Source organism: Erinaceus europaeus, chromosome 1 (assembly GCF_950295315.1).
Source record: "Erinaceus europaeus chromosome 1, mEriEur2.1, whole genome shotgun sequence".
Lineage (NCBI taxonomy): Eukaryota > Metazoa > Chordata > Mammalia > Eulipotyphla > Erinaceidae > Erinaceus > Erinaceus europaeus.
Window position 1 is genome coordinate 96,336,789 of NC_080162.1, and position 12,886 is coordinate 96,349,674.

The 12,886-nt window shown below is 43.3% G+C and overlaps 1 protein-coding gene across 3 annotated transcripts in view; it reads left to right on the top strand.

Annotated features, from left to right (window-relative positions):
• The window catches only part of WDFY4 (WDFY family member 4), a 358,549-nt gene that overhangs the window by 105,220 nt on the left and 240,443 nt on the right, over positions 1–12,886 (top strand). For all 3 annotated transcript variants that reach the window (XM_060191378.1, XM_060191396.1, XM_060191389.1), the window contains exons 14-20: positions 2,890–3,104; positions 3,858–3,952; positions 5,350–5,581; positions 5,976–6,052; positions 7,345–7,566; positions 8,698–8,876; positions 11,625–11,856. In XM_060191378.1, coding sequence (XP_060047361.1) covers positions 2,890–3,104; positions 3,858–3,952; positions 5,350–5,581; positions 5,976–6,052; positions 7,345–7,566; positions 8,698–8,876; positions 11,625–11,856 — 1,252 coding nt within the window. The remainder of the gene's footprint in view (positions 1–2,889; positions 3,105–3,857; positions 3,953–5,349; positions 5,582–5,975; positions 6,053–7,344; positions 7,567–8,697; positions 8,877–11,624; positions 11,857–12,886) is intronic.

The window sequence follows — 12,886 nt, forward strand, 5'->3', positions numbered from 1 at the left end:
GAGTAACAACAATAATCTGACCAAGAGGCAGTCCACAGAAAATGATGCCCATGGCCAGACCTTGGTGAGTTGCTTCTGTGCGTGCCTTCTCTTAGTGGCCACTACAAAACACTGGTGCTTTTTGAGTTTTTTTCACTTGTGTCATGAAATCCTTTTAAATTTTCTTCTGGTTAATGACAACAGGTAGTAATGTAGTGTTTTCCTAAAAATGAAGTAGTGTGAAGTTAAAAAAAAATTTTTTTTTCCTATATCCTTACAGGGTTGAGAAGTCTTGTGGGGTTTTCTTTTTATTTATTTAATTAATTTTTAACAAGTGTTTTATTTATTTTATTTTTGAGAGAGATGCAGAGAGAGAGAATGACACAGAAAGGAACACCAAAGCACTGTACAGCTCTGGCTTATTGTGGTGCGGGGGGGATTGAACCTGGGACTTTTGAGTCTCAGGCATGAGAGTCTCTTTGTATAATGACTATGCTATCTACTCCCACCCTAATTAATTTTTTAATGCGTATGAGCCCTTGTACCTGCATGACTCCACTACTCCCAGTGGGTTTTGTCCTCCTTTCAGTTATAGATAGAGACAGAGAGGGAGATAGAGAGAAACAGAGAGAAGGAGAGACACCGCAACCACACCACCATTCATAAAGTCTTCCCTTGGTGCTGTGTATGGTGCTCACGTGGTACTGGGGACTCAGAGTGAGAATAGTAAAATATTCACTCTATCAGATGATCTCTCTCTCTCTCTCTCCTCCAGGGTTATCACTGGAGCTTGGTGCTGGCACTATGAATCCACTGCTTCTGGTGGCTATTTTTTCTCCATCCTCCTCCTTCTTATCTTTCTCTTCTTCTCCTCCTTCTTCGATTTTATTCCATAAGACATAGGGAAATTGAGAGGGGGAACAAAGAGAGAGAGAGAGGGAAAGAGAGAGAGAGAAAGAAAGAAACAGAGAGAAAGACACAGACCTGCTTCACTACTAGTGAAGTGTCCCCACCACAGATAGGGGAGTGGGGGCTCGAACCAGGGTCCTTGTGTTAGTTCATCCACATAATGCACTTAACTCAGTGCACCACTGCCCAGCCCTTCAGACAAACCCTCCTTTGGACTTGGGTTTATCTATTTATGAAGAAAGGAAATTTACAAGAGCAGTACATTGTATTATTTGGCTCAAGTGTCTACTGAGCTGCTGCTATGCAGTATATTATTTGTTATCCAAGAACATGAAGATAACAGAGTGACTTGCCATCCAGTAGGTTTGGATAAGTACAGCTGTCCCTGTGGCAGAATGTTTGGGAGACCTGAGTACTGACAGGGCAGAGTGAGGCTCTCATAGGAGTGTGACATTAGCTGGTACCCTGGGTGCGCTTTGCTGCTTGATAGAGGGGTGTGTGTGTGTGTGTGTGTGTGTGTGTGTGTGTTATTGTGATGCAGGGTGCTTTCTGTTGGTGTGTATTCCCTGGAAAACCATCTATGCCAGGCAGTACAAACTCAAAACACAGGACTAATAAGTGAGGAAGTCAGTCTAAAGGAGGTACACTCAAGGGCAATCATATCCCAGGTCCATCTGCTTCTGCACAGATAGGACTAGAAACCTGTCAGACCGGTTCTTGCCATTTTTTGAGATAGGCCATATATCTGGACTTTAAATTTCCACACTTCTAAATAACAGCAGTGAATTCAGAAACTGCTTAAACCTGAAATGAGTCAAATATTGCACATCTCCAAACAGAAGAAAATTCTCACCTTCCAGCTTGCAGTCTCTGTTTTAAGTCAACTGCTTCTCTGCAAACTGATTCCATAGGTTTACAGCCCTTCATAGATTGGCCTCTTAGATCTATAGAGTGAGAACAGGCTGGAGAGGGTGCAGTCTTGCTATCCTACAACTAATTCAAGATCTACTTGGGAACCTATTATAGTCACCCACAAGATACATCTTTTTCTTTTAAAAAAATTATTCACTTCGGATAGAGGCACAGAGAAATTGAGAGGAAAGGGGGAGATAGAAAAGAAGGGGAAAAGAGACACCTGTAGCACTGTTTTACTGCTTGATGCTTCCCTTCTATATATAGGGGCAGGGGCTTGAACCTGGGTCCTTGCACACTGTTATGTATGTGCACTACCAGGTGTGCCACCGATCAGTCCCAAGATGCATTTTTTTTTCACCCCCGGGACCTCCTGGGGCTTTGTACCTATACAGTTCCACTGCTCTTGGTGGTCCCTATATTTTTTTCTTTTTCCAGGTTGTGGGTGAGAGACACAGAGGGAGAGACAGACAGACTCACAGAGCCACTCCACTGCTTGTGACATTTTTTAATTAAATTTTTATTATTGATTTAGTGATGATTGACAAGACCATAGAATAAGAGGGACACACAGTTCCCACCACCAGAGTTCTGCATCCCATCCCCTCCATTGGAAGCTTTCCTGTTCTTTATCCATCTGGGAGCATGGACCTAGGATCATTATGGAGTGCAGAAAGTGGAAGGTTTGGGTTCTGTAATTGCTTCTCCACTGGACATAGGTATTGGCAAGTTGATCCATACTCCAGTCAGAAATGGAGAGTGAAGGGCATAGTAGAAAGGGAGAGAAACAGCGACATCTGCAGCACTGCTTCACCACTTGCAAAGCTTTTCCCCTGAAGATGTGGACTGGGGGCTTGAACCTGGGTCCTTGTGCATTATAGCATATGCTCTCAACTAGGTGTGCCACCACCAGGCCTACTGCTGGTGAAGCTTCCCCTGTGCACAGTGCTCTCAGTTGGTGTCAGGGGGCTTGATTCTGGGTCTTCACACAGAGGCACCTGTGAACACTACTGGCTGAGATCTCTCCTGACATTCCTATAAGGTGTTCTAATTATAGTGACTCATTGCATGCTTTTGGCTATGTCCTAGCTTTCCGTGGAGATTCAGTGCTCCCTAGCCACTCACATCCAGTCCCTGGTGAAATCGGAGAAGAACCGTCAAGTCATGTGTGAAGCAGGGATGCTCAGGACCCTCATGACCTCCTGTCACCATACCCTGGCCACCAGCAGTAGCCCATTGCACACGGGCCTCATCAGAATTTTTGAAAAGCTTGCATCCCAAGCCATTGAACCAGACGTGTTAAGGTAGCGTGTGCTGCTGTGAAACTCTGGTTGCTCTCCTCATCAGGAGTACCAGTGATTCCTCCTTCCTTGCTAGGGCCTAGCCCCACCTACCCAACCCCTTCCCCAGGACTGGACACTTCAAGGCCAGGGAGGAGCTGTAAGTCTGTGTGGACGAGAGTGTGGGTCCACAGAGTGTGGGTCCATAGTCCTTCCCATTAATCTAGCAGTGTCCAAGGATAGGGGATTGCTATCAAAGTGTCCTTTGAACAGTGCAGAGTGTACTGTGAGGGATGCTTGGTGGAGATGGCTGGAGCTACTCACTGCTGGGAAACCATATGGGGAAAAGTGGGCATAAAACATATATTCAGAAGACTAAGGAGAGACCATGGAAAACGCCCTGCTGAGAGGGCTGGGGATTAAATGGGCCTGACAACTCTCAGGAGGTTGGGGTGAAGAATAGCAACCTGGAATCCTGAGAAGGAAGGAGACAAAGGGGGGCAGTTTATTGTGTCTTGTAGGGGGCCTTTATTTTTTCTTTTTTAATTTCTTTATTGGGAGGGGTTGATGATTTACAGTGGATAGTAAAATACAAAATATGCACTTAACTATGTGCATCACTACCCGGCCCCCTAGGAAAGAATTTCTAGGTGGAGTGAGAGCAGAGAAAGTGGTGTCAGGGAAATCTGGAACCTAAGGAAGTGCTCAGATGAAGTTAGAGGAACCTTCATCTATAAAATGTTTTGACTGGGTTCTTTTGTATGTTGTGCTGCTCAGACAGTTTCTCAGTCTTGGACTTGGCCCATTTCCATCGGCTGCAAGGAAAACCCTCAATTCGTCTCGTGTGTCTGAAGGGAAATCTGGATGCTCAGGTGAGGATGGAGGAGAGAAGAGATTGACGGGTATTATAAAGAAAATATGCATTCCTTGTAGAGGATCACTTACAACAAGGGGAAGGAGACATTTAAAATTATGATTTTGCTTACTGTTCAATGGAGCAGGGGAAGAAAAGTACAGGGATCTGATTTAATCAAAGAAAAATCAAATCTTCATAGCAGCACAGTTTGTAATTGCCAGAGATGATGAGCAACTAAAAAATTGTGGGACTACTGCTCAGCTCTTGAAAAACAATGAGGTTGTCTCCTTTGCATCCTCTTGGATAAAACTTGAGGACATCATGCTGAGTGAGATAAGCCAAAAAAAAAAAAAAGAGAGAGAGAGAGAGAAGGATGAATACCAAATGATCTCACTCATTAGCAGGACTTAATAAAGTAGGGGTGGGGAGTTAGAGAATAAAGTGAAACATGGGCTGGGCATGGTGTATTACACCAAAGCAAAGGACTCTGGGGGAGCAAAGGGGAAGGAGGAGAGGGAGAAAATTTTGTGGGCCTGGTATATAATGAAATCCTATGCATATGTCAGTGACTACGCTATAAAGCATTAACCCTCTCAATAAAATAAATAAATCTCAAAAAAAAAATCAAACCTGAAAGGAAGTTGCACCATATAAAGCAGGTGATGGTGACTGACCCCTTTGGATCCAGATCACAGACACAGTGATAAGGTCATGCAGGTTCATGGACAGAGGTGCAGTGATGGCTTTTTGCACAGCTCCTACCTCTGAGTAAGTCAGGGGTTCAGGAAGTTAAAGCATCAGGTGGGTGCCTTTGGCTCTAAGTCTCAGACCTGCTACCTGGCAGGATACTGGTATAGGAGACCAGTTTGGAGAAAAGAAAGCAGTGGACACACTGAGTGTCAGACATTACGATCTGAAAGCTCAATTGCAAAGTAAAGTATCAGACTGGGACTGGCAGCCAGAAGTTGGAGACAAGAGCTTTCAAGGAGATTGGCTGATGTGAGATAGTATGGGGTCAGAGAGCCAGGGCAAAGCCCCAACCAGTTACTGTTAATGGGACAATCTATTGACATCAACAGAAAACAGAAGGTGTGTGTGTGTGTGTGTGTGTGTGTGTGTGTGTGTGTGTGTGTGTGTGTGTGTGTGTAGGGGGGTAACTGGGAACATAGAGGAATTAAAGGAAGAAGTTTTTACAAAGAGCAGATTGTCACTGGGGCTCAGTGTAGCAAAAGCAACTGAGAACCCTGGTAGACCTGCCCAAAGAGCATCCATTAGGGTGGTCAGGAAGCCCGAGTGTTTTTGTAGAACAACCCTCTCCCCTTTCTGGCTACTGCAGAAGTGTCTGGGCTGTTGTCAGAAGAGGGGCAGGAATGCTGAACAGAGACACCTTTTTGTTCTTATTTGGCACCTTAGGGTTACAGGCAGCAGCACTAGCACCTGCAGAGGGTCTTTCTGGAGCCAGTCCAGATGTCAGCTCCAGAGCTGCAGTGAAACTTGGGCCCTCTGGCGTGTCCGCAGGCTCCACTACTGCCCTTCAAACAGCACTGAGCCTCATCTCCATGACTTCCCCACGCAACCTGCAGCCACAGAGGGCAGCTCTGGCTCCGTCATTTGTGGAATTTGACATGTCTGCTGAAGGATATGGGTATGGCTGACTTTCACGTGTTTGAATTCTACTTTATGAATTTCCTAATGCCACTGATGAACTTTAATATGGATGACAAAACTATAGTGTCCATCAGCTCTCATCACTCAGATGTCTGGGTCATAGACACCCTGTGTACTTGGTGGTTTTGCAGGGACAGTGCCTCCATCTTTATAGGCCAGGTTCCCCAGAGGTGCCCACACTATGCAATGCCCTCCTCTCCAGCATCTGGTGCAGACCCTCTGTCTTGGGACTGGAATACTGGGATTAGCCACTTCCTGTCCTTAGGGACTCATGGTCTAAGAGGGAGAGAGAACCGCATAGAGAACAGAGAGATGTCATGGCTGGAGACTGGCTTGTCTTACAGGGATCTGACACACTTTGCTGTTCGCAGGTGTTTGTTTATTCCGACTCTGTCTACGGTGATGGGAGCTAGCACTGAGTACTCGGTCTCCGGAGGGATTGGGACAGGTAGGTGTTTTTGGAGGGTAGGGGAGTTGGCTCATTTAGCTGTCTTCACCCTGCCCTGACAATAAATCATTAGGGGGCCTTGATTGTAGCTTTCTAGTTGGCATGTCAAAAAATTTCCAGTTTTTTTCTTGCATATCTGAACAGGAGTCATCCATCTGGTTGACCATGTCCCACAGGCCCAGCCATGGTCCTGCTTACAGTAGGGGCTCAATAAGCACTGAAGGGTTCAGTGGGTGACTAGGTAACATTCTTGGATTACAGACATTTTCTTTTTGTAAACTAGACAATGGCTAATATGGACTCTTCCTCATCCTAGTTTATGGTTCTGTCTAGAGAAGAAAGGGTTTTTTTTTGATGAGCAGCCAGAAACTGACCTATCTTCCTAGACTTGTGTGAGGATTGATCTGAACCTTGATATGCTTTTCGTAGAGATGAGCTCAAGTGAAAATTAGGCACCAATTGTTCAAAGAGTCAAGGTCTAGATCTTCTATGAGAAGGGGCCAATGAAGAGCCCTTTTATACACAGTCCATGGTTTTTTTGGGGGGAGAGAACAGCAAATCTGATTCTGACTATTCAGTGAAGACAGTAGGGCATGTATGGACTACTAATCTTGTTTTGAAGTGAGAGGGCATGAGCTTTTTTAGAATAGAGCATTCTCCTTGCAAGATTCAGTTGGGTTGTACTGAGTCACACCTTTAGAATACCTGCTCTGGAGACCTAGCTACTTGAAGAGAAAGGTGGATATTGCTGTTAAAGCAAAGCATATGAATCATACTCCTTCTTTGAAGCTTTCTGTGTTTGTGTATTTTCATCTGCCCTGCTTGTAACAGGTGTAGGCTTCTGAAAAACAGTCCTGCTTGACAATAAATGGTGTTTTAATAATAAGGAAAAATAAAAATGATTCAGTTGAGCTGGGTTTCAGTTCCCCTCTCCCCCATGTTGAACATGGCCAGACTTTGGATCTGCTTTCCAGTGGACCCAGTGGTTTTGTTAATTAGGGCTGTGTCTCCTCTTAGATTCCTTAGCAAGGGGCATGGAGTAACAGGTGGGGCAGAATTGGAGAGAAGCATTTTGAGATTCTGGTCTTAAATCCTCATGTGAATAGAACTGAATCTTGTATGACTATGGAGACAAGAGTATTCTTCCCTGTGAGGCTGATGCAAAGTGGCTGATGAGTTAGGGAAGACATAGTGCTGGCACACTATAGGGCAACCTTGGGCTGACTCACAGAAGTTGGGATAGATTTCTGTGGAAGGGCAAAACCCAAGATGTGCTTGTGTTCTCACCCCAGGTACTGCCAGGTCATTCCCTCCACCTGGGGGCCTGACCTTTTCCTGCTGGTTCCTGATCAGCAGGCATGGCCTGGTCACTGAGGGCCACCCACTTCACTTCCTGACGCTAGTTCGCCACCTGGCCAGGACTGAGCAGCCCTTTGTCTGCTTCTCCATCAGCCTCTGCCCAGAAGACGCTTCCTTGTGTGTATCTACAGAAGAGAAAGCGTTTCAGCCTCTCGGTAAGATGTTGGCACCCAAAGCTGATTTCACCCGCACTTGGGGAAGATGGGTTTAAGTCAGCAATTATTGGGACAAGCTTGACTGATGACCCTTCATTTCTCCTTGTCTTTTGAAATAGTGCCTTTAAGTTCCACCCTGGGTGACTGGTTTTATGAGTATTTGTGTATATGCTATGAACTAGGCTCTACCTGAGGTTAAAACTTACAGTTAGACAAGCCCCCCGCCCCCCAACCCCCCAGTGTGACTTTGGAGGTGACTCTGCATCTGCCTGGAAGCACAACCCTGGCTTAGAAGAGTGGTGTGAAGGACTGAGACTCAGAGCTTTGTGTCCTCAGATAGGCTGTGTCAACTCCTGAGTCTTTGCAGACACACAACTCTGCCAGAGCTGAAGGAACCTTAGACCCATCTATTTGTTCTTAGCCCAAATTCAGAAGGCTAGTCAGTGTTTGATGTTGTAACTTTAGCGCCAGGAAGCCCAGTCTTCTTTTAATGGTGCTGGTGGCTTGCCATGATCCTGCTATTCAGAACTCAGTCTGGCATTCCAAGTTCACCTGCAATTAATTAGCCTGAAGTGGAGATGTACAGGATTGAGTCTCTCCCTCTCCTTTTCCCTCTTCCCTCTTTATTTCCTTCTCCCTGTATCCTGTTCCCTACTCCAGCTCACCTCCATTCTTCCTTGTGCCCTGAGAGTGTCACTAAAACACTAGAAGGCCCAGAGAGAATACCTGGCTTCCTGTGACACACCACATAGCTTCCCAGTGCCTTCTCTTTTTGGACCTTGGTGTGGAGTCAGTCTGGCATTTGATGGAATCCAGAGCCTGACTCAGGTTTGAATTCTGATTACATGACCTGAGTGCATGACCTGCCTTCTGTGTACTTTTGCATGGCAAAATGGAAAATGCAAACAGTACCTACCTCACATGGGTGTGGTGGAAAGGAAGTTAGTTAATATTTGCAACAGTCTTTAAGACAGTATTTGGAACAGAGTGAGCTTCTGGGAATCATAGCTGTCATTACTTTCTGTTGGGGAGGGGGATTAGAGCTGGGTTCACGGGGCACAAGGCCCAGATGTCCTGGGCTACTCTTGTATGGTACCCCATGCAAAGTCTGGTGTTTGTGCCCTCTTCCAGATGTCATGGAACCTGAGGATGACCTTGAGCCTTCTGCAGGACGCCAGCTTCGGGTCAGGTGTAGCCATCTGCTGACTTGTGGTCAGTGGCATCACCTGGCTGTGGTTGTCACCAAGGAAATGAAAAGAAATTGTACTGTTTCCACTTATCTGGATGGCCAGGCTATTGGCTCTGCCAAGGTGAACTGGCCCTGAAATTTTCTTCTCCTAATACCAGATCTTTTGGCTATACCACCCTGTAGTGACCTTAGTTCCACTGTTTGCTTTTGGTGGTGAGGTTGGGGTTCCACAGAATTCCACGTATTTTGGTGCCCAGAACATTGGGCCAAGCTCAGATATATAAAAGGTACATTGAGAAAATGGAATGAAAGTTACACAACCAGGGTAGAAATATGAAAATAGTAAAACATGGAAAAATGAATAGTAGCATTAGTTATGATTCTAAGGATAACCATAAGAAAATGTAACTTCTCAGAATGAACAGAATAAAACTTCTCACATGTGGAAGTGCAGATTTCCCAGTGAGACCTGAACAGAGCTTAATGTTTTGCTTTTCTGTGAGGCAATGAGTCTAATATAGTTGTTTTGTGCATTACACTTAGGAGCAAGAAGCTAGAACTTGGCAAGACACCAACACATCTTGCCATATTTAGCACAGGAATGATGAGGGGGAAAAATTGACTCCTTGCTAAGAGAAGATAATGGAATTTGAACACACAGCAGGACACATTTTACCACTGTCATTTAGAGACACTTGAGGTAGAAGGCAGAGGGAGTGTGAAGAGGACAGACCTGGTAGGTGTGCTTCAGATGTCACTTTTAGGGGTCCCAAAGAAAGCCAGAGAGAGTAGTGAACAGAACACCATAGAGTGCAGATGCAGCAGAGGCCCACCCTGGGGAAAGGGAAGGAGAAGAAGAGAGAGAGAAAAAATAAAAAAATATTTAACCCAGGAAGCATTCTAGAGTTATCTGGGAAGTCTTTAAAAATGTTATCTTGCACAGGCAGATAAATTATAACAGTGTCTCTGTGAATGGGGGGATTTCTGTGGTTTCTGGGTAATTCAGTATGTCACCAGAATGGAAAAAATTTTGATTAATAGGGTTTCTAAGTTTCAACAGTACTAACATTTGGATTGGATAATTCTCTCTCCCTTTCTCTCTCTCTCTCTCTCTCGTCTATTTGTACAAGGGCATTTAGCAGTTCCATGGTGCTTATAGATGTCATAGTATCTCTACTTAAAAAGACTTCTCCATTGATTCCCAAATGTTCCCTAGGAGACAAAATCAACCCCATGTAAGAAACACTAAGTTAGAATAATGTAAACTCTATAGAATATATTAAGATAAATTTGATGCTATCTTCTGGTATTTTTTTTTTTTTAATCAAAAGAAGTCCGTGTAACTGGAGAAATTAGGCAGGACCATAAGAAAAACAGACCCTTCCAAAATATGGAGTACTCTTTTCTCCAGTCATTAATGATACCATCACTTTCTTTGTTCCTCCTCTCATTTTTCCCCACATTGCCTTCCTCTTTCTTTTTTTTAATAATGAAAGTTTTTAATTTAATTTATTTGTTTATTTTTATTTGTTTATTTATTTATTTTTTACCAGAGCACTACTCAGTTCTCACTTATGGTGGTGTGGGGGGTTGAATCTGAGACTTTGGAACCTCAGGCATAAAAATCTCTTTGCATAACAATTATGCTATCTACCCCTACCCTTCCTTTTTCCTTTAAGTTTACTTTTGTCTCCAGAATTATCGCTGAGACTCAGTGCCTATGTGCCTGCACTAGGAATACATTACTCCTGGTGGCCATGTTTTTTGTTTTTTTTCCATTGTTATTGTTGCTGTTGTTTGTTGTTGAATAGGACAGAGAGAAATTGAGAGAGGAGGGGAGAGGAAGCTAGACACCTACAGGTCTGCTTCACTATTTCTGAAATGATCCCCCTACATGTGGGGAGCCAGGGATTTGAAATGGAATCTTTGCAAGGGTCCTTGCGCTTGGCACTATGTGTGCTTAACCCAGTGCACTACCACCCAGTCCCCTCCATTAAGTTTTTATTAGGCATCTATTACATGTTTGATATTATTGTAGTTGTTAGGAATTGCCCATGTCCATCAACCAAATGCATAGGTATGGCACAAACTAGAAGTTCAACTTAGTAAGTTTGCTGTAACATGATATTCTTTACTCCTTGGAGTAACAAGGAATTAGGAGGGTGTATATGGGATTTGAGCAGGCTGTAGATGATTTGGGGACTGCTATATTCTGAGTGCTGTCAAAAACAGATGTGATTTGATGTCTGTATATATATGTAAGATGCACATATGTAATTATACAGTAATAATACTAGGTGAGGTGAATGTAACGGGGCTAGAATTGTCATTAAAGAAACTGAATCACTCACATTAGTCAGGATGGGGAGAATGGTGGGTCACTTTTGTGGTTAAACAGTGTTGATATTTATCTGTTAAGATATGATCACAAAGTATGTTGGAATACTGTCGTGTTTTAAGAGGTGGCCTAGTTCTGTACAGAAGTTCATATACCTTGAGATTAAGAGGCATGTCATTGGTATTTGGACCTTGCTTATTCCTATCATGGGCCTGACACACAGCAAGCCTGCAATACTTGCCAAATTGCATTGGGTTTGTAGTCATAGGGAGCTAATATGAACTGGTTGATAGTGTTGCTGAGTGAAATTGGTACATGGATGGCAATTCAAGCTCACAGGACTAGTCTAACAGCAGGAAGGTTGGGAACTATGTGATGCGATGGGTGGGGGTGGGGGTGGGGGTGGGGGGAGTGTTCAAATTGTAGTAGCAGATACTATGGAGCCTCACCACAGACCAAGTCAGACAGAGCTAACTTTCCAAGATGACCTCAACAAGTTCCTTCTATTTTCCCACCCTTTCATTTTAACAGATGTTGTACATTCAGACACTACCAGGACCTTTCCTTTCAATGGATCCCTCTTCATTCGTGGATGTTTATGGTTATGTTGCCACCCCTCGAATCTGGAAACAAAAGTCCTTACTAATATGGCGTGTTGGCCCCACATACCTCTTTGAAGAAGCCATCTCATTGGAAACTCTGGAAGTTATTAACAAACTTGGTCCAAGATACTGTGGTAACTTTCAAGCTGTGTGCATTCAAGGTATGGTGTGTTTTGATTTATGTTATTCTTGGTAAAGTTTTTAAAAAGGAATCTAGTTATTTATAGCATATTTATGAAGAATACACTCAGCACAGGCTAGTCATTAGGGAAGACCTCTATAATTGGATCATTATATATTTAAAACTCAATAGAAAATGTCACAGAAAGGAAATGACAATATCCTTTACATTTGAACTCCTAAGCATATAATGGAGGAGAGTGGGTGGGGAATACCATCATCAGCAAAAAAAAAAAAAAAAAAAAAAAAAAAAAAAAAAAAAAGAGAGAGAGAGAGAGAGAGAGGAGAGAATGAGATAAATAAGTTACATTCCTTTTAATGAAGAAGCTTTTTAACTAAAGTATACTGTTATCTTCAATTATTAAACAGGCAGACAAAACATCCACATTTTCATTATTGATTGTTGGCTGTTCAAGCAGGGAGCTTTGCTCTCTGTTCAGTCAAGTCAAGGAGGTCAACTCCCATCTGAGAAGAATAATAAATCAGTCTATCTGTGTACAGAAGCTTGGCAAAGGGCGATTGAGCACTGTTGAGTGTTTCTGTCTCTAGACCGTATAACGCCTCTGAACTGTATTTCCTCTGGCAAATGGAGTTTGCCAGAGCAATGTGACAAGGTCAAATCTAGAGCCAGTTCTTTGCTGACTCTCCATTTATATTGTGCTTTTCAAGTAGCCTATATGGCTCTCCATGAATCAGGAACTAGAGTACTAATTCTGAATATGGGATTTTTACTATGAATATTCAGCTCATTGAAAAGTTTATTTCTTTTAACTCAGTCTATATATATATATATATATATATATATATATATATATATACACACACACACATATATATATAATTTTTCATATCATTTAGCATTTTGGTTTGGACTTAGGTTGCAATCATGGTAGATATTTTAAGCTCTAATATATTTGTACCTGAAATGCCTCTGCATCTAGTTTATAGTAAGGTTAAACATATGCTAACTGGGAGCTGGGCAGTAGCACCGCAGGTTAAGCTCAAATGGCG